The 26,861-nt window shown below is 45.0% G+C and overlaps 1 protein-coding gene across 1 annotated transcript in view; it reads right to left on the bottom strand.

Moving 5' to 3' along the window:
* DOCK10 (dedicator of cytokinesis 10) overlaps positions 1-22,246 on the bottom strand; it is a 500,094-nt gene extending 477,848 nt beyond the window's left edge. Inside the window, exon 1 of the mRNA XM_077290787.1 lies at positions 22,020-22,246. Coding sequence (XP_077146902.1) covers positions 22,020-22,121 — 102 coding nt within the window. The 5' untranslated portion in view covers positions 22,122-22,246. The remainder of the gene's footprint in view (positions 1-22,019) is intronic.
* Between the last annotated feature and the right edge of the window lie 4,615 nt (positions 22,247-26,861).

Genomic DNA, 26,861 nt, shown 5'->3' with positions numbered 1-26,861 from the left:
TTTGTGACTGGACTCAGCCCTCCTCTCTTAAGGGTCTTCAGAGATTTTTGGGCTTTGCCAACTTTTACCGCCGATTTATTGCTGGTTTTTCGGATGTCGTTAAACCACTGACTGATTTGACCAGACATGGCGCTGATGTTGCTAATTGGTCCCCTCATGCTGTAGAGGCCTTTCAGGAGCTTAAGCACCGTTTTGCCTCTGCCCCTGTGTTACGTCAGCCTGATGTGAATCTGCCTTTTCAGGTTGAGGTTGACGCTTCGGAGATCGGAGCTGGGGCGGTGTTGTCGCAGAAAGGTTCCGACTGCTCCGTCATTAGGCCTTGTGCCTTCTTTTCTCGCAAATTTTCGCCCGCAGAGCGGAATTATGATGTTGGGAATAGGGAGCTTTTGGCCATGAAGTGGGCGTTTGAGGAGTGGCGCCATTGGCTAGAGGGGGCTAAGCATCAGGTGGTGGTATTGACTGACCACAAAAATTTGATTTATCTTGAGACTGCCAGGCGCCTGAATCCTAGACAGGCGCGCTGGTCTTTATTTTTTTCTCGCTTTAATTTTGTGGTGTCATACCTACCGGGTTCTAAGAATGTTAAGGCAGATGCCCTTTCTAGGAGTTTTGACCCGGACTCTCCTGGTAATGCTGAACCCACAGGTATCCTTAGGGAGGGAGTAATTTTGTCGGCCGTTTCTCCTGATCTGCGGCGGTCCTTGCAAGAGTTTCAGGCGGATAGACCGGATCGTTGTCCGCCTGATAGACTGTTTGTTCCGGATGATTGGACCAGTAGAGTCATCTCTGAGGTACATTCTTCTGCATTGGCAGGTCATCCCGGAATTTTTGGTACCAGGGATTTGGTGGCAAGATCCTTCTGGTGGCCTTCCCTGTCACGAGATGTGCGAGTCTTTGTGCAGTCATGTGACATTTGTGCTCGGGCCAAGTCTTGTAGTTCTCGGGCTAGCGGACTGCTGTTGCCCTTGCCTATTCCTAAGAGGCCTTGGACACACATCTCGATGGATTTTATTTCAGATCTGCCTGTTTCCCAGAAGATGTCTGTCATCTGGGTGGTCTGTGACCGTTTCTCTAAAATGGTCCATTTGGTTCCTCTGCCCAAGTTGCCTTCTTCTTCTGAGTTGGTTCCTCTGTTTTTTCAGAATGTTGTCCGATTGCACGGTATTCCTGAGAATATTGTTTCTGACAGAGGTACCCAATTTGTGTCTAGATTTTGGCGGGCATTCTGTGCTAGGATGGGCATAGATTTGTCTTTTTCATCTGCTTTTCACCCTCAGACTAATGGCCAGACCGAGCGGACTAATCAGACCCTGGAGACATATCTGAGGTGTTTTGTCTCTGCTGACCAGGATGATTGGGTTGCTTTTTTGCCATTGGCAGAGTTCGCCCTCAATAATCGGGCCAGCTCTTCCACCTTGGTGTCCCCGTTTTTCTGTAATTCGGGGTTTCACCCTCGATTTTCCTCCGGTCAGGTGGAATCCTCGGATTGTCCTGGAGTGGATGCGGTGGTGGAGAGATTGCATCACATCTGGGGGCAGGTTATGGACAATTTGAAGTTGTCCCAGGAGAAGACTCAGCGTTTTGCCAACCGTCATCGTCGTGTTGGTTCTCGGCTTTGTGTTGGAGATTTGGTGTGGTTGTCTTCTCGTTTTGTCCCTATGAGGGTCTCTTCTCCTAAGTTTAAACCTCGGTTCATCGGCCCTTATAGAATATTGGAGATTCTTAATCCTGTTTCTTTCCGTTTGGACCTCCCTGCGTCCTTTTCCATTCATAACGTTTTTCATCGGTCGTTATTGCGCAGGTATGAGGTACCTGTTGTACCTTCAGTTGAGCCTCCTGCTCCGGTGTTGGTTGAGGGTGAGTTGGAGTACGTTGTGGAGAAAATTTTGGACTCTCGTGTTTCCAGACGGAGACTCCAGTATCTGGTCAACTGGAAGGGTTACGGCCAGGAGGATAATTCTTGGGTCAATGCATCTGATGTTCATGCTTCTGATCTTGTTCGTGCCTTCCATAGGGCTCATCCTGGTCGCCCTGGTGGATCTGGTGAGGGTTCGGTGCCCCCTCCTTGAGGGGGGGGTACTGTTGTGAATTTGGATTCTGGGCTCCCCCGGTGGCCGCTTGTGGAATTGGACTTGTCATCCTCTTTCCTGTTTCACCTGGTTCCATCAGTAGTGGGTGTCGCTATTTAAGCTCATTTCTCTGGTGGTTTCTTGCCGGTCAACAATGTTATCTGATGCCTCTCAGTGCTTGTTCCTGCTTCTGACAACTACTAGATAAGTTGGACTTTTGTCCATGTTTCGTTTTGCCTATTTGTTCCAGTTCACAGCTGAAGTTTTGTTACTGTGTCTGGAAAGCTCTCGTTGATCAGGGATTGCTACTCTGGCGTTATGAGTTAATGCCAGAGTTTAAGGTAATCTCTGGATGGTGTTTTGTTAGTGTTTTTCTGCTGACCATGAAAGTATACTATCTGTCTTCTGCTATCTAGTAAGCGGACCTCAAATTTGCTAAGACTATTTTCCTGCTGCGTTTGTTGTTTCATCTGAACTCACCGTCATTATATGTGGGGGGCTACTGTCTTCTTTGGAATATTTCTCTAGAGGTGAGCCAGGTCTTATATTTCCCTCTGCTAGCTATTTAGGTCTTAGGCCAGTGCTGGGCATCTAGCAATAAGTAGGAAATGCTACCTGGCTATTTCTAGTTGCGCGGCAGGCTTAGTTCATGGTCAGTATAGTTCCATCTTCCGAGAGCTTGTCCCTCTTTAGGCTTGCTATGATCTCTGCCTGCAGAGATCATGACAGGGGTTACTTAAAAATCACTATACATACAAAACACTCACCAATAACAGGGAGGAGGATACAGAAAGGGAGAAATAAACAGACTAAATAGGAAAAACATAAAAAGATAAAGACTCGCAAAACTACTGTACACAAGACGCTCCAGCAACTACTCTCACCTCCAACACTACACAGCTCAACACTTCCAGGAAGAAGATTCTTTCACCTGCAAGGAAGAAAGGCCTAGAGCTTGTATATGTAAACTGAAGAAATTATATCAGCAGTTGCGAGTAACAACACTGTATGTTACCAGACAGCATGGAAAGAGTCCTTAACTCTTTCAGTACTTACAGAAAGGAAATCCATTTAAAATAGGGCAAAAATCACAACAACAGGGAGATTTAATTTTTCTTCATCAACGTCCTTCAAAGTATTTGACTGTGTTGATCGCCAGAAACTTAGGAATACCATGAAGGATATGGGTGTGCAGAACAATCTGATCAGCCTCATTAGAAACCTTTACATCAACCAAGAAGCAACATTGTAAATGGAACACAGCATGGTTCAAAGTAGAGCAAGGCATCAGACAAGGCTGACCTGGTTACAATTTCTCTTCAATTTATAAACAGAAGCTATTTTTCAGGAAGGCTGGACTTGCCAAAAAAGAAGGAATCAAAATTGCTGAATGAATGCTGACACTATTAAGATAACAGCAGAGAAGTCCCTGGTGGACCTATCTAGGCATGCAAAAGATCAATCTTCCATCAGATTGTTCATCCATTAAGTCGCCATAGCTCGAGATCAAACTGAAAGGTTTGAAAAATGAAATAATTTTCCTAAAGGCCTTATGGAAACCTGACTATACCCAGTCTTGGACATAAAAGGAACTGGTAAATTAAGAGTCTTACTAAAAACAATAAAAGCTGAAATACATACTGGGACAAGGTAACTGACCCATACTGTAAAAAAAAGTTTGTAGCAGCACATAGCACTAGTACAATTATATCTTTCTACCCAGTACAAGGATCAGCAAATAAAACTTAGCTTTCTCTTTGCGACTTAAATGTGAGAAAGAAGCTCTCTACTTTCACTAAATCTGTCATTGTAAAGCATAAAATAGATTGAACAACATGGCCATTGAAGCACGTAAGGTTACTATAACATAAAGCCAGAGATTAATGATCATGTTTTTAGCCAAATGATGGATTTGTCATCTTTATAGTAATTCCTAGTGTTTGTCATAATTCTAAATATCCCATCCAAGTCATGGCTTTTAGCGTTATTATTTATTATAAGGATCCAGCACACAGCTAAAATCCATCTCAATACATCTGTAATAGTTACAGTCTTCCTACTTGACTATATATATATATATTGTATATATTTGTAGGATCAGTATGTTTACACTTCTAGACTACATTCACATAACCATTTTTGCGTCCCGAGTGCTGTAAGCGGAAAAAAACCCAGCAACTAGTTGGCCCAATGTTATTCAATAGGCAGAAAAAAGTGAAAGTAGTCAGCTCACCTGGCTAATGCATGGATTCTTAAGGTCCAGAACGCGCACAGATATAGGCTGATCAGCCGATGCAGGAACAGAAGAAGGTTGGTAGGATTCAGCGAGAGAATGGTAGCATGATTAAGACGCAAGTCGAAACGTGTTAGGCTACGTTCACATTTGCTTTGTGCACCGCAGCGTCGGCGACGCAACGCACAACGCAGGAACAACGCATGCACAACGCATGCACAACGCTGCGTTTTGCGACGCATGTGTCCTTTTTTTGCTTGATTTTGGACGCAGCAAAAATGCAACTTGCTGCGTCCTCTGCGCCATGACGCGTGCGCCGCAGAGACGCATGCGTCGCAAAACGCAAGTGCAACGCATGTCCATGCGCCCCCATGTTAAATATAGGGGCGCATGACGCATGCGGCGACGCGGCGACGCCCGACGCTGCGGCGCAGAACGCTAATGTGAATGTTACCTTAGTCCTAACGCTGCATTGTGTGCACTGTGCTGCTATGTACTAGTGTTGCATCTGATGGATCACAATAGGGTGATGTTTGTATTTTAAATGGCTTATGAAAAGCTTTATTTTACTACAAGGTCACAGTCTCTCACTGGATCCCAACTACCTTCTAATGTTAATCAATAGGACTGTGTAGATGACCGTTTTTTTTTTTCAAAAGGTGCAAATGTCCGCGTGAAAAAATCTTACAATACACTATATCTTGGATGACACTTGTCTATTCAAGTGTATGAGTGCGCAGAAAAAAAACTGGTTTTCACACAGGTCATCTGTATGCTGATTTTTAGGGATACATTGCAGTTCTCTAAAGGAGGATCAACCTCCTAAGTTGTCTATATGGGCATGCAGATCATAAATAACAAAATAACACCTTGATATCTGAGATCCAATATCTTATTCTGGAGATATCCTAATTTTTCTTATATGTAAATGGTCTGTTAACCCCTTTCTGACCTCGGACGGGATAGTACGCCCGAGGTCAGAAGCCCCGCTTTGATGCGGGCTCCGGCGGTGAGCCCGCATCAAAGCCGGGACATGTCAAATGTTTTGAACAGCTGACATGTGCCCGCAATAGCGGCGGTTGAAATCGCGATTCACCCGCCGCTATTAACTAGTTAAATGCCACTGTCAAACACAGACAGCTGCATTTAACTACCGCTTCCGGCCGCAGCAGATCATGTGACGGGGGTCAGCAATGCTTCTGCATTGTAACCATAGAGGTCCTTGAGACCTCTATGGTTACTGATCCCCGTTAGCTGTGAGCGCCACCTTGTGGTCGGCGCTCATCGCACACCTGCATTTCTGCTGCATAGCAGCGATCTGATGATCGCTGCTATATAGCAGAGCCGATCCAGATGTGCCAGCTTCTAGCCACCCATGGATAAAACGTAACCTAGTCATGTTTGGTGTCTATGAACTCGTAATGACCTGGAGAATCATAATGTCAGGTCAATTTTAGCATTTACTGAACCTAGCAAAAAAGCCAAACAAAAAACAAGTGTGGGATTGCACTTCTTTTGCAATTTCACCGCACTTGGAATTTGTTTCACATTTTCTAGTACACAACATGGTAAAACCAATGATGTCGTTCAAAAGTACAACTCGTCCCGCAAACAATAAGCCCTCACATGGCCATATTGATGGAAAAATAAAAAAGTTATGGCTCTGGGAAGGAGGGGAGCGAAAAACGAACACGGAAAATCCCAAGGTCATGAACGGGTTAAGATCTATGGGCTAGATATACAGTACAAACCAAAAGTTTGGACACACCTTCTCATTTAAAGATTTTTCTGTATTTTCATGACTATGAAAATTGTACATTCACACTGAAGGCATCAACACTATGAATTAACACATGTGGAATTATATACTTAACAAAAAGTGTGAAAAAAATGAAATTATGTCTTATATTCTAGGTTCTTCAAAGTAGCCACCTTTTGCTTTGATGACTGCTTTGCACACTCTTGGCATTCTCTTGATGAGCTTCAAGAGGTAGTCACCGGGAATGGTCTTCCAACAATCTTGAAGGAGTTCCCAGAGATGCTTAGCACGTGTTGGCCCTTTTGCCTTCACTCTGCGGTCCAGCTCACCACAAACCATCTCGACTGGGTTCAGGTCTGGTGACTGTGGGACAGGCCATCTGGCGTAGCATCCTATCACTCTCCTTCTTGGTCAAATAGCCCTTACACAGCCTGGAGGTGTGTTTGGGGTCATTGTCCTGTTGAAAAATAAATGATGGTCCAATTAAATGCAAACCGAATGGAATAGCATGCCGCTGCAAGATGCTATGGTAGCCATGCTGGTTCAGTATGCCTTCAATTTTGAATAAATCCCCAACAGTGTCACCAGCAAAGCAGCCCCACACCATCACACCTCCTCCTCCATGCTTCACGGTGGGAACCAGGAATGTAGAGTCCATCCATTCACCTTTTCTGCGTCACACAAAAACACTGTGGTTGGAACCAAAGATCTCAAATTTGGACTCATCAGACCAAAGCACAGATTTCCACTGGTCCAATGTCCATTCTTTGTGTTCTTTAGCCCAAACAAGTCTCTTCTGCTTGTTGCCTGTCCTTAGCAGTGGTTTCCTAGCGCTATTTTACCATGAAGGCCTGCTGCACAAAGTCTCCTCTTAACAGTTGTTGTAGAGATGTGTCTGCTGCTAGAACTCTGTGTGGCATTGACCTGGTCTCTAATCTGAGCTGCTGTTAACCTGCGATTTCTGAGGCTGGTGACTCGGATAAACTTATCCTCAGAAGCAGAGGTGACTCTTGGTCTTCCTTTCCTGGGGCGGTCCTCATATGAGCCAGTTTCTTTGTAGCGCTTAATGGTTTTTGCCACTGCACTTGGGGACACTTTCAAAGTTTTCCCAATTTTTCGGACTGACTGACCTTCGTTTCTTAAAGTAGGACTATCAGCTGTGTATCCACCAGACTTCTGCACAACACAACTGATGGTCCCAACCCCATTTATAAGGCAATAAATCCCACTACCTCTTGAAGCTCATCAAGAGAATGCCCAGAGTGTGCAAAGCAGTCATCAAAGCAAAAGGTGGCTACTTTGAAGAACCTAGAATATAAGACATATTTTCAGTTGTTTCACACTTTTTTTTTAAGTATATAATTCCACATGTTTTAATTCATAGTTTTGATGCCTTCAGTGTGAATGCACAATTTTCATAGTCATGAAAATACAGAAAAATCTTTAAATGAGAAGGTGTGTCCAAACTTTTGGTCTGTACTGTAGATCTCGCTGAGACTCTGCCTCCAGAGCTTATTTTAACTGAAAGGAGGCATTACCAGTGTGAGATATGCAATGACTGACAGTCTGCTCTCCTGACCTACATGTTTCACACTGATAATTCATCCTTTCATTTAAAATAAGCTCTGGGGGCAGATTCTCAGAGAGATCAATGTCCGGCCCATAGATCTTAACAGCTCATTTACGTGGATTTCTCTGGAATAAGACATTGGATCTCAGATATCAAAGTATCACTTTATTCAGCTTCCTATGACCTACATGCCCAAATAGACAGTTTAGGACAGTTGATTTTACTGACACATTCTCTTTAATATAGGAAACTGTATTTGGTCTTGTACATTTTAATAACTTAATATATCAAACCAAATGCTATACGGATAATAATGCAGATGAACAAATGTCATTTTTTTCTGAATGAAAATCGGCCAATTTTATATAAACTTGTGTGAACTTAGCCCAACACCAATATTCATGTAGCTGTCACCGGCAAAACAGAAGCCAATCCAGAGGAAACCTGAGTTCTAAATCATTAGGTAGTTGATTTTGATTGTGCTTTGATTGGGTTAATTGTTTAAATTGTTGATCTAACTATGAAGAACAGGTAGACAGACACAGTTGGCATATCTTGCAAAACATCAAAGTATCATGAGAAATGCACTTTTTAGCTACAATTGTGACCCACGAAGCGATTTTTCATTAAAGTCACTCCTGTAACAGTAGTCGGAGCTAGTTATGTCGAGTTAAGAGACTTCCACATTATAGGAAGATTTTCCTCGCAGACAAATTCTCTTTGCTTCCAGTCATTTCACATGTAGGAAGAAGACAGGATGACTGGATAAATAAAAGGCTCAGGATCATGCATGGTTAAAAGTCATTTCATATGCATCTGGATAACATATGTTTTTATATTACTGCCCATCCACAAATGTGTTTTTACGTGTAGCTCAGACCATAAGAATGTATCTAAAAGACACAGCATCCAATGTAAGAAGCTTCAAACACACAGTAAATAAAGTGAGACAAAATAATGCAAAAGATGATCTTTCCCTAATTAAACCATAACTTCCCTGGAGCAACCACTTACTGAAGTAGACATCAATTTGACACTACATTGCAAAAGTCAGCAAATCTCCCAGGTCCTCCTGAAACCTCCTGGAAATAAGGGATTTCATGAGTTTTTTATGCCCCAGTACTTGAGGAGGCGTGGAGGAGTCAATGTTGTGGAGAATGGGTAAGCAGGGGAGAAATCTATAAAACAGTTGTGGTCAGGCGAACAAAATCGAGAATAGCTTAGGCCTGTTAAAAATAAAATCAACATTAAAGGGGTTCTTAAAAAAGGTTGTCCACTACTTTCCTATTGAAAATCCATCAATATTGGACCGGTGAGGATGCGACACCCAGTATGCCCAGCAATCAGATCAGATGTTGCCAGTGGTGGCCAGAAGTTCTCAGATGTTGCCGGAACACAGTAACTCTGTCATTTCTATAGTTCAAGTGAATAGGGGGTGAATCTGCAGTACCCGGCCGTGGCCACTGTGCTTTTGACGTAGCTGCTGTGTTCCGGCAGCATCCAAGAACTTCCAGCCATTGCCAGCGCCGGTAACAGCTGACCAGCCGGGGTGTCTGGTGTTGCACCCCCACTGATCAGATATTGATGACCTATCCTAAGAACACACCATCAATATAAAAAGTGTTGGCCAACCTCATTAACATATTTTATGAGAACAGAAATTGTGCTTGTTAGGAGGGTCATGTCCTACATGGTCCCTTATTCTCTCTGCTATCTGACTGCCTACCTTCTACTTGAGTACAGTATATACTGAGTGTCATTATATCTATGTAAACCACAATACTGGACCTAAACATAAGGAAACATTAAATCTGTCCTCTTGAAGGTCTAATAGAGCATGCGCCTCAATTCTCACAATCCAGCACTTCCTCTAAACTTTCACACACTGGTAAGTCATCTGTATGTAACATATCAAGTCTTAGTTCATCTCCTACTTTTTCATCTCCTGTTTAGGAAATTACAGGCCTACAACTGAAGATGCTAAAAAACTTGACCAGCCCAAGAATTTCAAGCAGATGTCACAAAGATGGTCAGCCTAAAGCTAAACAGAGGGACAGTCATTCAAACGTAGAGAGCAGGACCATGAAGGTACAATGCGTTCACCGAGTCAGGAGTATCTTCTATGCAGATGTAATATCCTGGTTGGCATTAGCACAAAATGTTTCTTTGGCTTTGTAGTGTTGATGGGCCTCAGGCCAGGCTCCATGCAGAAGGTTACACTATGGTGACCAGACTCATAAGACATAAGTCAAGCGAACCCATAAGAACCTTTTTTAATGCTTTTAGAAGTGTCTGTCTTTTCTCAAATATGTTGGGGAAAGAGAGGAATTCTGACACGACTGATCATCTGTTTCTATAAAGAGAATTTGTCCTGCAGGATAAATGGATATCCAATGTGTATGACCACCATAAATATTTTGTGTATATTGATATGTATTTATTTATATTTAGCTCTATATTTATCAGTTATAGTCATCATAAACTATATGATATTTTAAAGTGTGATCACAGACATTAACCAGTCATGTGTTATATATAAAAATAATTATGTGCTGAAAACACAGAAATGTATGGAAGCATGAAAGACAAATGCCTCGATTAATCAAGTCTGGCGCTGAACCACGTCGGTCTTGATGAGGGGGCATATTGGAGTCAAATGCGCTTGATTCACAGGAAATAGCGCAACATGCTGCGTAGAGAGAAGAAATAGCGCCACATGCTGCACAGAGAGAAGAAATAGCGCAACATGCTGCATAGAGAGAAGAAATAGCGTCACATGCTGCATAGAGAAGAAATAGCGCATCATGCTGCATAGAGAGAAGAAATAGCGCCACATGCTGCACAAAGAGAAGAAATAGCGCAACATGCTGCACAGAGAGAAGAAATAGTGCAACATGCTGCATAGAGAAGAAATAGCGCATCATGCTGCATAGAGAGAAGAAATAGCGCCACATGCTGCACAAAGAGAAGAAATAGCGCAACATGCTGCATAGAGAGAAGAAATAGCGCAACATGCTGCGTAGAGAAGTAGCGCAATATGCTGCATAGCGAGAAGAAATAGCGCAACATGCTGCATAGAGAAGAAATAGCGCAACATGCTGTATAGAGAGAAATAGCGCAACATGCTGCATAGCAAGAAGAAATAGCGTAATATGCTGCATAGCAAGAAGAAATAGCGCAACATGCTGCACAGAGAGAAGAAATAGCGCAACATGCTGCATAGAGAGAAATAGCGCAATATACTGCATAGTGAGAAGAAATAGCGCAACATGCTGCACAGAGAGAAGAAATAGTGCCACATGCTGCGTAGAGAGAAGAAATAGTGCAACATGCTGCACAGAGAGAAGAAATAGCGCAACATGCTGCATAGCGAGAAGAAATAGCGCAACACGTGCATAGAGAAGAAATAGCGCAACATGCTGCGCAGAGAGAAGAAATAGTGCAACATGCTGCACAGAGAGAAGAAATAGCGCATCATGCTGCATAGCGAGAAGAAATAGCGCAGCATGTGCATAGAGAAGAAATAGCGCCACATGCTGCACAGAGAGAAGAAATAGCGCAACATGCTGCATAGTGAAAAGAAATAGCGCAACATGTGCATAGAGAAGAAATAGAGCATCATGCTGCATAGTGAGAAGAAATAGCGCAACATGCTGCATAGCGAGAAGAAATAGAGCAAAATGCTCATACAAGTCACCTGTGCGACCACACTTAGAATACTGTGCACAGTTCTGGTCTCCGGTGTATAAGAAAGACATAGCTGAACTGGAGCGGGTGCAGAGAAGAGCGACCAAGGTTATTAGAGGACTGGGGGGTCTGCAATACCAAGATAGATTATTACACTTGGGGCTATTTAGTTTGGAAAAACAAAGACTAAGGGGTGATCTTATGTTAATGTATAAATATATGAGGGGACAGTACAAAGACCTTTCTGATGATCTTTTTAATCATAGACCGGTGACAGGGACAAGGGGGCATCCTCTACGTCTGGAGGAAAGAAGGTTTAAGCATAATAACAGACGCGGATTCTTTACTGTAAGAGCAGTGAGACTATGGAACTCTCTGCCGTATGATGTTGTAATGAGTGATTCATTAATTAAATTTAAGAGGGGACTGAATACCTTTCTGGAAAAGTATAATGTTACAGGGTATATACACTAGATTCCTTAACAGCGTTGATCCAGGGAACTAGTCTGATTGCCGTATGTGGAGTTGGGGAGGAATTTTTTTCCCCAATGTGGAGCTTACTGTTTGCCACATGTTTTTTTTTGCCTTCCTCTGGATCAACATGTTAGGGCATGTTAGGTTAGGCTATGGGTTGAACTAGATGGACTTAAAGTCTTCCTTCAACCTTAATATCTATGTTACTATGCTGCATAGCGAGAAGAAATAGCGCCACATGCTGCATATACTAATATAATGAAAGACATGATGCTGGTTATAACTGATATTTGACAGATCTGCCCTCTATATAAATTCCATACGCAGATGTGAACGGAGCCTAAAGTTCATGTGAGCATCTTTACTATTGAACTGTTTAGTGATTGTTTGCTGTTAGATATTGATATCCATGTATAATAGGTAATACAAAGTGGCTGGAGAGTACGAGGTACAGCACATATGGGAGAGTGCTGTATGTGCAATGCCTGGTGCGTGCGACCCAGCAGAACATTTTTAACATATTTTTATTTCTGTACAGAAAATCTGTTTCCTGCAGTGCACACAGGGGAACGGCGATGGTGACATGGGAATCTGTCCTTCACATACTGATGCTATTCCCAAGGTCATTGATTACACTGCTTCTAGGGGAGGTTAAAAGGCTAAATTACAAGCTATTTATACATGTGCGTGTGACATTTTACATCCAAGCTGAAAGAAAAATCATTTTTAAAACATATTGCGCTTTTTTAGCAGAACAGAAAACCGCATCATGTAGGGCTATTTGTTCTCTTCAAACAACGGACACCAAAAGGAAACCAGATGGACCCCATTAAAGTCAATGAGGCCCATCTGCTTCAGTTTGCACCATTTCTGTGTGAACAGAGCTCAACGGAATCTGCTATGGCTTTAATATACACGTGTTTCTCACTAAATTAGAATATCATCAAAAGGTTAATTTATTTCAGTTCTTCAATACAAAAAGTGAAGCTCATATTATATAGAGTCATTACAGAGTGATCTATTTCAAGTGTTTATTATTGTTAATGTTGATGATTATGGCTTACAGCCAGTGAAAACCCAAAAGTCATTATCTCAGTAAATTAGAATAGTTACACCTGCAAAGGCTTCCTAAGTATTTCAAAAGGTCCCTTAGGGCTGTCCCACACGTCCAGATAATTCCGGTACCGGAATAAATCGGTACCGGAGTTATCCGTGTCCGTGTGCCTGGGAACTCACGGAGGCCATACGTGCGGCACACGTGTGCCGCCCGTATGGCGAGTGGGTACCACACGGAGCGTGTGGTACCCACTCTGCATGGTGCTGAAGCTGCGATTCATATCTTCCCTGCAGCAGCGTTTGCTGCAGAGAAAATATGAAGAATAGTGTTTAAAATAAAGATCCATGTGTCCGCCGCCCCCCCCACCCCCTGTGCGCCCCCCTGCTGGTCAGAAAATACTTACCCGCTCCCTCGCTGCTTCCTGGTCTGGCCGCGGCTTCTCCTGCATGCGGTCACGTGGGGCCGATCATTTACAGTCATGAATATGTGGCTCCACCTCCCATAGGGGCGGAGCCGACTATTCATGATTGTAAATGATCGGCCCCACGTGACCGCATACAGTAGGAGGCGCGGCCAGACCAGGAAGGAGCGAGGGAGCGGGTATTTTCTGACCAGCGGGGGGGGGGGGGGGGGGGGGTGGCGCACAGGGGGTGGGGGGGGCGGCGGACACCTAAATCTTTATTTTTAACACTATTCTTCATATTTTCTCTACAGCAAACGCTGCTGCAGGGAAGATATGAATACCGGCTTCAGCACCATGTGGGGGGGACAGCGCTTACTGTAGCGCTGTCTCCTGCACGCACACGGACCCCAGACGGAGAATGTCCGTGTGAGGTCCGTGTTTTACGCGGACCCATTGACTCTATTGGGTCCGTGTAAAACGTGCGCTCCCACGAACACTGACATGTCTCCGTGTTTGGCACACGGAGACACGGTCCGCAAAAAATCAATGACATCTGAACAGATGCATTGGTTTTTATGGGTCTACGTGTGTCAGTGTCTCCGGTACGTGAGGAAACTGTCACCTCACGTACCGGAATCACTGACGTGTGAAACCGGCCTTAGTCTGTTTCAGTAGGCTCCGCAATCATGGGGAAGACACACTCCACAAGGAGGGTAAGCCACAAAAGGTCTTTGCTGTAGAAGCTGGCTGTTCACAGAGTGATGTATCCAAGCATTTTAATGGAAAGTTGCGTGGAAGGAAAAAGTGTGGTAGAAAAAGGTGCACAAGCAACCGGGATAACTGCTGCCTTGAAAGGATTGTTAAGAAAGAGCCATTCAAAAATTTGAGGGAGATACACAAGGAGTGGACTGCTGCTGGAGTCATTGCTTCAAGAGCCACCACACACAGACGTATCCAGGACATGGGCTACAAGTGTCGCATTCCTTGTGTCAAGCCACTCATGACCAACAGACAATGCCAGAAGCGTCTTACCTGGGCCAAGGAGAAAAAGAACTGGACTGTTGCTCAGTACACCAATGTGATGTTTTCAGATGAAAGTAAATTTTGCATTTCATTTGGAAATCAAGGTTCCAGAGTCTGGAGGAAGAGTGGAGAGGCCACAATCCAAGCTGCTTGAGGTCTAGTGTGAAGTTTCCACAATCAGTAATGGTTTAGGGAACCATGTCATCTGCTGGTGTTGTTCCACTGTGGTTCATAAAGACCAAAGTCAGCACAGCAGTCTACCAGGAAATTTTAGAGCACTTCATGCTTCCCTCTGCTGACAAGCTATTTGGAGATGGAAATTTCATTCTCCAGCAGGACTTGGCACCTGTTCACACTGCCAAAAGTACCAATACCTAAAAGGAAGATGAGAGACAACAGACCCAACAATGCAGACGAGCTAAAGGCTGCTATCAAAGCAATCTGGGCTTCCATAACACCTCAGCAATGCCACAGGCTGATCGCCCCCATGCCACATTGATGCAGTAATTTATGCAATTGAGCCCCGACCATGTATTGAGTGCATGTACTGAACATACATTTCAGTAGGCCAACATTTTGGATTTTAAAATCATTTTTCAAGCTGGTGTTATAAAGTATGTATAGTAAGTATTCTAACTTACTGAGATAATTACTTTTTGGGTTTTCATTGGCTATAAGCCATAATCATCAACATAAACAGAAATAAAAACTTGAAATAGATCACTCTGTTTGTAATGACTCTACGTATGTGTTTCACTTTTAGTATTGAAGAACTGAAATAAATTTTGATGATATTCTAATTTGCGTGACCGCAACGCCATCTCAGGTCCTTCGCGTAATGCATCCCTGGGAACGGAAGCCACCGCGTACACCGCTGAGAGCCGGGAGAACTCCAGGGGCCTTCGGAAGGTAAGTATATGCCTATTTTTTATTTTTATTCTTTTTTTTTTTACATGAATATGGATCCCAGTCTCCTCTCCTCCAGACCCTGGGAACCATCTGGGACCGCTCTCTGCACCATATGCGGCGACCTCTGAGCTCCGCACACGCCGTACCCGGTGTATAAGATGACCCCCGACTTTTGAGAAGATTTTCAGGGGTTAAACGACTTGTCTCATACGCCAGAAAATATGGTAAATAATAAATTATTCTGGCGCCAACACTTTTATAAATAATCCCATTAACAATATTATTATACATACAGTGCACAAGTGCATAGAAATGACAGGATATATAATCAGAATGTATATATATAGGCTCACCCGCCAACAACCCAACGCGCGTTTCACTAATGCTTCATCAAGTGGCCTTAGCATTATTATAGTAATAAGATATGCAGCACATGTACTCACAATACTAAGTAACCCAAGATTTCTATTCAATGTGAATAACAATTCAGTACATACTGGCATATATCTTTTTGGGTTGGCTTCTAGTAAAGACTCTTAACAGGATCGCCTATAATTCGTCAAGTTGTTCCTGTGTAGTTATCCCCCTCCCCACGTCATCATCAGAATAGATATGAACATGTGCTTTATCACTGAATGTACCAGTGACCTAATATTATAGATGCAATTATTTTCTGTTAATATTTCAGTAACTAGTAGTAAAGTGGAAGGAGCCAGGACAGACATTACTACCTTGTGGGACTACAAGATAAGCAAACCTCATTTCCCTTTTGCACTCACAGTACTACTACGTGTAACTATGAACAAGCATCTTCCGGAGAATAACCTCATTGTATTTTGTATTTTGTGAACTGTAACGTATCTTTATTTCCCAATAACACGTGCTCATAGTGCAGATGCTTCCCTCATTGTCCCTGGTCTTGTCACTTCATTTAGAACAACACTGCGGCCAATCAAATAAATGTGCAACCCACGTCTGATAGCTTCTTTTGGAGAAAATAAGAGGAGCGGAGAGGCCAAATCCAACCAGCCCGAGCCCGACAGCACATTGTTGACTGATCCAGACAAAGTTAGATGAGCACTCCACTACTGGACAATCTCAGCCTAATCAATTCAGGACCCCAGATAAAATAAAACCACTGTATGCTCAGGGCTGATGAATTCTCACTTTGTGACGTCTTCGGAAAATTATGTCTTGTGTGCTTCGGTGTGGGGGCAGGGTCTTCTTCTGGTTCTCCGACCCCCACCAGCCTTCTCTGCTTCTTGTACAGGTCACTTACCTCCTTTTCTAAATTCTGCGGCACCGCAATTATTGTGTGGGCGATGAATGTGAGTCGGCATCCTGTGTGCAGGACTTCACTAAAATGGTGCTGGAAGCGGTGCATGCAGACCGAGATTTCGGCTCAGTAAATTTTTCACCGAAATGAAAACTCGATCTGTGCATGCGCCGCACCCAGCGCCATTTCACTGAAGTACTGCACACAGGACACTGACTCTCACTGCGAATTTTAAAAAGGAGGCAGGTCACTGAATAATAAATGACCTGTACAAGAAACAGAGGAGGCTGGTGGGTGTGGGGGGAGGCGCAGAGAACAAGAAGAAGACCTTGCCGCCATGTCACACCCGAAGCACACAAGACTTCATTTTATGAAAGCTTCCCAAGGTGAGTATCCATCAGCCACTGAACGGATCCCTTTACATCAGGTATCAGATTAATCAGCATCACCGCACCATCATGGTAGTTTATAGAGCTAAATCCTGCTGACAGGTTCTCTTTGAGATGGGGTTGTATAGTAGTGGACAACCCTTTTAATGATTAGATGTTTGTAGGCAGATTAAAGGGGTTGTCCAGTAGTCACATATTAGTGGCTTCTCCATGGACAGCTGGCATCTGCTGTGGCCGGATCTATGCAATGTATGGAGCTACGGCGTTCCACTCATTATATTGGGTACACCCAGTACTGGCGGAGAAGATACCAGCTGACCATGTGGGTGCTGGATGTGGACCCTAAACAAGCCCTTTAAATGGGTTTTCCAGTGAAAACAAGTTATCGCCTATCCACAGTAAGGCTGGAGTCACACTTGGCGTAAGACAATACGCCACGTATTATACGTCCGTACTACGGCCGTAATACGGAGAAATGTTCCCAAAATATTGATCCGTAGTCAGGGTGTTTCAGCGTATTTTGCGCATGGCATCCTCCGTATGTAATCCGTACTGCGAGATTTTCGCGCAGGCTTGCAAAACCGACATCTAATGGATTTATGTGCTCAAATGTTCATTAAAACATATATACAGTATATATATATATATGTCATTGAGACACATATATATATAGTCTGTATTTAGATTTCATTCAGCGCGATATCTGTGAAAAGTCGGTAATTCAATTGCCGGCTTTTCATTTCTCCTGCACAAACCCGACAGGATGAGACATGGTTTACATACAGTAAACCATCTCATATCCCCTTTTTTTTTGCATATTCCACACTACTAATGTTAGTAGTGTGTATGTGCAAAATTTCAGCGCTGTAGCTGCTGAAATAAAGGGTTAAATGGCGGAAAAAATTGGCGTGGGCTCCCGCGCAATTTTCTCCGCCAGAATGGTAAAGCCAGTGACTGAGGGCAGATATTAATAGCCAGGAGAGGGTCCATGGTTATTGGCCCCCCCTGGCTACAAACATCTGCCCCCAGCCACCCCAGAAAAGGCACATCTGGAAGATGCGCCTATTCTGGCACTTGGCCACTCTCTTCCCACTCCCGTGTAGCGGTGGGATATGGGGTAATGAAGGGTTAATGTCACCTTGCTATTGTAAGGTGACATTAAGCCAGATTAATAATGGAGAGGCGTCAATTATGACACCTATCCATTATTAATCCAATTGTCTGAAAGGGTTAAAAAACACACACACACATGATTTAAAAGTATTTTAATGAAATAAACACAGCGGTTGTTTTAATAATTTATTGCTCTCTCAATCCATCAGGAACACCCTCGCTTGGCAAAATAATAAACACACAAGATACATACCTTCTGATGTCAGATCACGTCCAACGAGGTAATCCATCTGAAGGGGTTAACTAATATTACAGGCACGAGCTGCGATAAACCACTCGCTCGTGCCTGTAATCCCGCGGGTGCTGAAAGGAAAGCTGGATCTGTACTTACATTGAGTCGCGGTGATGCGCCCTCTGGTGGATGTTCTCATGAACTGCAGCCTGGGAACTTTTTCCCACGCTCCAGGTCATATGAGGACATCCACCAGGGGGCGCATCACCGCGACTGAAGGAAATGTAGGTCAATGACCTACATTTCATTCATTCGCCGGGGAATTACAGGCACGAGCGAGTGCATTAGCAGGGCTCGTGCCTGTAAAATAATTAACCCCTTCAGATGGATTACATCGTGGGAAGTGATCTGACATCAGAAGGTATGTATCTTGTGCGTTTATTATTTTGCCAAGCGAGGGTTTCCTAATGGATTGAGAGAACAATAAATTATTACAACAACCGCTGTGTTTATTTCATTAAAATACTTTTAAATCATGTGTGTGTGTGTTTTTTAACCCTTTCCTACAATTGGATTAATAATGGATAGGTGTCATAATTGACGCCTCTCCATTATTAATCTGGCTTAATGTCACCTTACAATAGCAAGGTGGCATTAACCCTTCATTACCCCATATCCCACCGCTACAGGGAGTGGGAAGAGAGTGGCCAAGTGCCAGAATAGGCGCATCTTCCAGATGTGCCTTTTCTGGGGTGGCTGGGGGCAGATGTTTTAGCCACGGGGGGGCCAATAACCATGGACCCTCTCTAGGCTATTAATATCTGCCCTCAGTCACTGGCTTTACCATTCTGGCGGAGAAAATTGCGCGGGAGCCCACGCCAATTTTTTCCGCCATTTAACCCTTTATTTCAGCAGCTACAGCGCTGAAATTTTGCACATACACACTACTAACATTAGTAGTGTGGAATATGCAAAAAAAAGGGGATATGAGATGGTTTACTGTATGTAAACCATGTCTCATATCATGTCGGGTTTGTGCAGGAGAAGGAAAAAGCCGGCAATTGAATTACCGACTTTTCACTAACACCGCTGCGTATTTCTCGCAAGTCACACTGCTGGTCCGTGTGGAATCCGTATTTTTCTCACACCCATAGACTTTCATTGGCGATTTTTTTGCGCAATACGCTGACAAACGCAGCATGCTGCGATTTTGTACGGCCGTAGAAAGCCGTATAATACTGAACCGTAATATACGGCTAATAGGAGCAGCCCCATTGAGAATAATTGTGCCGTATGTTATGCGAGTTTTACGGACGTAGTTTCTGCGCTCTTACGTCCGTAAAACTCGCATGTGTGACGCCGGCCTAAAGATGATGACCTGTTGATCACTGCATTCCCTATGGGGCGACTGAGTGCTGAGCGCGACAGCCCCATGGATAATGGATCAGCAGTCAGGTGATAAAAGTTCTCCGTCAGGGATAAAAATTCCCTGTGATCGGCACAGTTCCCAGCAGTCGGACATCGAGAGATCAGCAAGTTATCATGTATCCTGTAGATAGGTGATAATTTGTTTTGAACGGACTTGTTTTTAAGGCTGCCAGGTGCAAACAAGTGGAAATTATTTTAATATGACTAAAACAAGTAGCAGCAGCAGCAGGGTCCCCATCCTATTAATTCTGTGCCTTCCTCGACCTGTTGAACCATTATGGCCCAGCTCCTTGTTTACTGACTGATCACATCGGTCATTGGTGTCAGTGTAGATAGACTATCATTGGAGGAGGCAGCCAACAATCTCCTGTTGATATCAGGGCATGTAGGACACTGTAGGACTTATTCACACAGTTTTTTTGAGGCCCAAAAATCCTATGAGCTTTCCAAGTGGAAACCACTTCAGGTACATGTTTTGCAGTCTTTTATTGGACAGTGCCTAGATTGTTGTATTCCCATATGGATCTACTGCAGAGAAACAGCACGCACTCTCTTTTTCCCACCTGACGTTTTTCAAAATCTGAGGAAAAATATAAAATTGAAAAAAATTCCTGGTGAAATAGAAAGATTTCCCATAGAAATGAAACGGAAGATCAGAAGAGCAGATTCAGTCCAAAAAACTCCTAAAAAATCCCGAGAGCCGGCAGCCATGGATTGGAGGAGCCGGTGGGGTTTGGTAGTCTCGCACCCCTCACAGAGCTCCCACAACCCACACATGCGTCACCCATGACCATTGCTCAGGAAACTCATTTTGGATGAGATGCAAAGTTTCTGCTGTTTATTTTCTGGTGCATTTTTTAGGCAAGAAACGTTGTGGTCACACGGTTTTTTTTCCTTGTGCATTTTGTGATCATTAAATATATATCTATAAATATACATATACATATAGATTTGGCAGTTTTGCCACATTGTGAAATTTTGTTTTACCAACAAAACTCTCCCAAATACACAAGTTTTTTCCTGTGTTTCTGCATCCACAACTCACGATTCTATTACAAATCTTGGAGTCACACGAAGAAATCACATAACTTGTAATCGGAGAAACTATTTCAAAACAGCAGGTAATAAAACACATTCCGAGTGCCCGAACTCATTGGCATATCCAAGGCTGGAGAATTTGGGCCCGGACATTGCCGTCCGCCCTCAAACTATAAGGCTATGTTCACACGATGAGATCTTAGTGAGATTTTTTGATGCGTCCATTAAGTAACATTGGTTACTTTCAGTTTTACAAAATTACGCAACATTAAAAACTCTCCAAAACCACCTTGTCATGGGAACATAGCCAAAGGCTGAATTCCCACGCTGCAGATTTTGTTGGGGAAATTTCTGCAACTGAAAATTGCTTCTATTTCTCATAGGGTATGTTTCCACGTTCAGGAAACGCTGCGTGTTTGACGTTGCGCAGAGCTGCAGCGTCCAGATGTTACAGCATAGTGGAGGGGATTTTATGAAATCCCGTCTCCACTATGCGTGGTAACACGCACCCGGCGGCCCTGCGACTCCGGACATGCGGCGCGTCTTTTTAGATCGCAGCATGTCCGTGTACCTTGCGGCGACGCTGCACCGCCGCAAGGTATATCACAGGGCACTTTGTGTGTGGTGCGATGATGCCGGATGTGTGCAATGAACACATCCGGCATCATCGCGTCACAGAAGGGGGCGGAGATTTGGGCGGAGCGGGTTTGCCGGTCCATCCAAACCGCCGGCCATCCTGAACGTGGACACGTACCCTAAGGGTATGTGCACACGTAGGTGGGATGTCTGCGGATATTTCTGCACCTGTTTTTGTAAATCAGCAGGTAAACCGCACTGCGGATTAGCTGCGGATTTACTGTGGAATTACCGCGTTTTTTTGTGCGGATTCCACCTGCGGTTTTACACCTGCGGATTCCTATTATGGAGCGGATGTAAACTGCAGCAGAATCCGCAGAAAGAAGTGACATGCTGCGGAATAAACAACGCTGCGTTTCCGCGCTGTATTTTCCGCAGCATGTGCACTGCAGATTTTGTTTTCCATAGGTTTACATGGTACTGTACAACGCATGGAAAACTGCTGAAGATCTGCAGCGTCAAAACCGTTGCGGATCCGCAGCAAAATCCGCAGCGTGTGCACATGGCTTGTTTAGATTAATGTGTCAGTTGCAGAACTTTCCACCGCAATTGCACCTTCTTCTTTTCCATAACCCAGATCTGCAGATTCTTTTTTTTTACTTTTTGTACAGAAATAAAACAAAGCAACAAACACATGCACCGTGTGAACAGGACGCCACGGAGAGGTGGCGGCCCAGATCGCGCGGCCCAGATCGCGCACAGACAGGCGCCGCCGGCACTCACCCTGCGCCGCTCCCTGCTCACTGCCTTGCAGGCGCTCTGCCTGATCTCCGCCGCCGTCCCCGGCTTCAGGAGGCTTCTGGTGAATCTCCGGGAGGGTTCCATCACAGCGATCTCCGGGGGCAACCGGGAGGGAGGGCCGCAGAGCAGGCGGGAGGGGACGAGGGCTGTGATGGAGCAGGCGGTGGGGTCTCCCGCGGATGATGGCAGTCAGTCACCCGCTCCGGGCTGCACTGTGACTGCTGCACTGTGACTGCTGCTCTGCAGCGCGAGGAAGCGGAACTCACTTTCTTCCTCCTTATCTGACTTGTTACAAAGTTCAGCAGCGTCTTCAGTCCCCGGGGATCCCCGCACACAGCGCTGCCGGCCGGTTATTCTGCTGCTGAGGTGGAAGAACCCGCCGTGATGGCAGAGATGTAGCACAGCGATCATCCACCAGTGTCTGTGCCAGGATACGGCCGGTGGCTACCACTCTGGGCTTTCCCAGTCTGTGCTTCTAGGCTACGTGCCCGGGATCAGCCAGATGTTACAGCACAGTGGTGGGATTTCTAGGGGTCCTCTGTGCACATTGACATACGGCGCGTCTTTCCAGACCGCAGCACGTCAATTTCTCTCACAGAAACGCCAGTCTCCACAACGGGAATTACATCTGTAGAAAGTATTGGACTCAGTGACTCCGCACGGTTCAGTGATCACATGCATCAATAGACGGCAGTGAAAATACGCTGCACCCACAGCGCTGCTACTCCCGGATCGTGGGCACATAGCCTAAGGGTACGTTCCCACGTTCAGGGTCTGCTGTGGTTTGACGCTGCAGAATGTCCGCATCATTTCCTCACCTATTATGCAAATTAGCAGACACATTTACATTTTTTACACATGCTGAGTTTCCTCTTCTATGGGGAAAATCTGCATCCGCAGCCACAAGAGAGACGGACATGCTGTGGTTCTGAAAGTCCTGCCTCATATCAGTGTCCAATGTCCATGAGTGGTCCGCAGGTGCACATGCTCGCATAGCGGACATGTCTAGAAACCCCATCCACTATGCTGTAACATCTGGCGGTTTTCACACTCCATAAATACGCAGCATCAAACACGCAGCAAATCCTGAACGTGGGAACCTTCCATAGGTAGATAAGGTTGATTGCCTTTTTATAACAAGCTTTTTTATCGCATTTTTGACACTGCAGTTTTTGTCTTTGCTGGTATATCATGCTATAAATAAAGCTGCTTTGTTTTTCATACTTCCTGGTATTTGACTTTGACAAAACGGTATTGCTTTTCTTAGGTGCAGATTACATGCGCTTTTGCTCCAGAAACAATAATAATAATATAATAATCTTTATATAGCTCTAACGTATTCCGCAGCGCTTTACAGTTTGCACACATTATCATCGCTGTCCCCGATGGGGCTCACAATCTAAATTCCCTATCAGTATGTCTTTGGAATGTGGGAGGAAACTGGAGAACCCAGAGGAAGCCCACACAAACACGGAGAGAACATACAAACTGTTTGCAGATGTTGTCCTTGGTGGGGTTTGAACCCAGGACTCCAACGCTGCAATGCTAACCACTGCGCCACCGTGCCGCCCGCACTAAAAACACATATGCATTTTTTATCTGTGGATCTCAAGTAACAAGTATATTCGCTCATCACTAGTGATGACAAATATGACAATATTAATGACATCATACTATACAAGGGGCTGTGGCAGGGATGACTGCAATAAATTAAGGGGATACATATTTTGACGGGAGTGCTATAATTTTGGGAAGTATGCCTTTCTGTGACTGTGACTTTTCCTATGGGGCGCCTGTTATTTCTATGTACACCCCTGCTCAGGAACATTATTACAATAAAGAGGTGTGACGCCCGGGAGACCGAGGTACCCAGCACCAGATCAATGAGGTCCGTCTCTTGAGGGGGATGTTACTAGTGGCTTGACCCGATGCTGTGGTCTCAGGCGATGCACAATGTAAGGCCTCTTTCACACGTCAGTGTCTCCGGTACGTGTAGTGACAGTTTTCTCACGTACCGGAGACACTGACACACGTAGACCCATTTAAATGAATGGGTCTATGCACATGTGCGTGTTTTCACACGGACCGTATGTCCGTGCTGAAAACACGTCGACATGTCCGTTTTCTACCGGCAGCACGGACCACAATACGGACAGCACACGTGCACACGGAGAACAGTGTGCACTCTCCTCCGTGTGCACGTACCGCCCGCAGGAGAGACAGCGCTACACTAAGCGCTGTCCCCCCGCTGTGGTGCTGAATGCGGAATTCATCTCTTCTCCCCCGAAGAGATGAAAGATCAAGTTTTTGGTTTTTTTTTGTGAACAATAAAGTTTTCATGTGCCCCCCGCCTCCCCCCTCAGTGCGCCGCCTGGTCCCTTGCCGCATAAATACTCATCTAGCTCCCGCGATGTCTCCTCTGTCCTCTCCGCGCTGGCAGCTTCTCCTGTGTGAGCGGTCACGTGGTACCGCTCATTACAGTCAGGGAATATTCACTGACTGTAATGAGCGCTCCCACGTGACAGCTCACACAGGAGAAGCTGCCGGCGCTGAGAGGACAGAGGAGACATCGCAGGAGCTGGCCGGGTGAGTATTTCTGCGGCAAGGGGCCAGGCGGCGCACTGAGGGGGGGGGGACGCGGACGCACATGCAAACTTTATTTCCCCCCCCCCAAAAAAAAAGATCTTTCATCTCTTCTCTCCAACGAACGCTGGGGGAGAAGAGATGAATTCTGCCTTCAGCACCACATGCGGGGGGGACAGCGCATAGTGTAGCGCTGTCTCTCCTACACGGTCCGTGTGGTCCTCAGGCGGCACACGGATGCCGCACGTATGTGCCACTTGAGCACACGGACATACGGACACAGATATCTCCGGTACCAGAAATATCAGGACGTGTGAAAGAGCCCTAAGGGATATCATGAAGGAACAGACACTTACTTGATCAGCAGCAGGTCCTCTCAGCTGTGATGACCCCGATCCTGGATCGATGGCTATTGTCCAAATGAAAGACTGAGGCGCTGAAACGTTTAACCAGTTTACTTCAACAAAAAGGGATTTGCAACCAATACTGTCACCGGAGTCTGTTTAAGAACTCTGAATTACTTTGACCCTGTCAGGATTTCCACCTCTTATTATGCGCAGTTTCCATATGGCCCTGCTGCTGTTTGTGAACTGGCTGCCGACCCAATCTGTCTCTTCTGTGCTCTGGTTCGACGGACAACCCGAGTCCTTTTTTTTGTCGGCTTACCCCCTCTGGGAGTACCGCTGAACTCTGTGTCTGTTGCTGCGTCTTACCCTGGTGAAGCTGATATCACCTCACTTCCTTCCGGTTGCTGTATTATATATAATGAATATAGCCACGGATCCGGTATCCATCTCTGCGCCTATTCTGGGTAGAGGTTATTGCTACCCGGTTCTCACAATGTCCTTTTTCTCTATTCCTCTTTTCCTACTATGGGTATCACGGGCCTATAATCCGTCATAGGGCTGTTAGGAGTTCAGTTATACGACCTCTCACTTTCAACTCCTCAACTCAACTGCCAGTCCTTTTCTCAGACCAGAATAGATCAAGGGGAGTCTCTGGAGCTCCCCCTTCTGGCTGGAGATGGTAGTGCAGTCTTGCTATTTTAATAATTGTATTTGGTGTCAATTACTATTTTTGTGGCAAATACCCCTAGGGGCGCCACATTGGCACTGAGGGTCATTATAAGGAGGCACACTGGGGGATTGTTATCATTACAGGTGAAGCAAAGGAGGCATTATAATTATTATTATAAGATAGCACAGGGGGTGCTTTTATGTTTTATAAAGTGGTATGGGTTCATTACTATAAGGATTCAAGGGAGACTATTATTAAATGAGGCACTGAGGATTTATTATTAGACATCAGAAAAGGACATTATTACTGTACTAGATGGAGGCCCTATGCTATCGTATCGGGAGGGTGGTAATGTCATGATGGGGGCAGGCTTTGCAGCGTTTTAAATCTCTCCCCCCCATGTGCTTACTCACCTATCCACTCTTTCTTTCCCTTTTGTGAGGTAAAATATTGTTTAAAAACAGTCAGTGAAATATTTTACCTGACAAAAGAAATCCTCTGTGATCCCCTGCTGTAATGTCAGTATTGTCTTTTGCTTCCTCCCCTGCCCAGGAGATGTGGTATGCTCCATACACGGTCAGACACAGTAAATTTTTAAAATGAACTTTAGTTCATGGGAAAACCCCATTAATGTGACCGGCTTCCTCTGCCTGTAGTCACGTCGCGCATCTGCTGCTGGGATCAGCTGAATGATTCACTGCGCCTGCGCGTAATTCGCGCAGGCGCAGTAAATCAGACCGCTGCCATCTTTGTGCAGACAGATAGCTGCGGTCACATTAAAACTGTGCATGCGCTCCTCCTGTACAAAGATGGCGACGGTCAGTGAATCATTTGGCTAACCCCGGCGGCGGCGAGTTCGCGACGGTGTTCCGCTGGTGGTACCGTGCAAGAGGCTGCATACGGCATATACAGTGTGTGTGTGTGTGGTGCATACGGCATATACAGTGTGTGTGGTGCATACGGCGTATACAGTGTGTGTGGTGCATACGGCGTATACAGTGTGTGTGTGGTACGTACGGCGTATACAGTGTGTGTGGTGCGACTGTGTTCCCCTGGTGGTACCGTGCAAGAGGCTGCATACGGCATATACAGTGTGTGTGTGTGTGTGTGGTGCATACGGCGTATACAGTGTGTGTGTGGTGCGTACGGCGTATACAGTGTGTGTGTGGTGCGACTGTGTTCCCCTGGTGATACCGTGCAAGAGGCTGGTACCACAAGCAGGAG

Source organism: Ranitomeya variabilis, chromosome 2 (genome assembly GCF_051348905.1).
Source record: "Ranitomeya variabilis isolate aRanVar5 chromosome 2, aRanVar5.hap1, whole genome shotgun sequence".
Classification (NCBI taxonomy): Eukaryota; Metazoa; Chordata; class Amphibia; order Anura; family Dendrobatidae; genus Ranitomeya; species Ranitomeya variabilis.
This window is presented reverse-complemented; position numbering and strand designations above follow the sequence as displayed.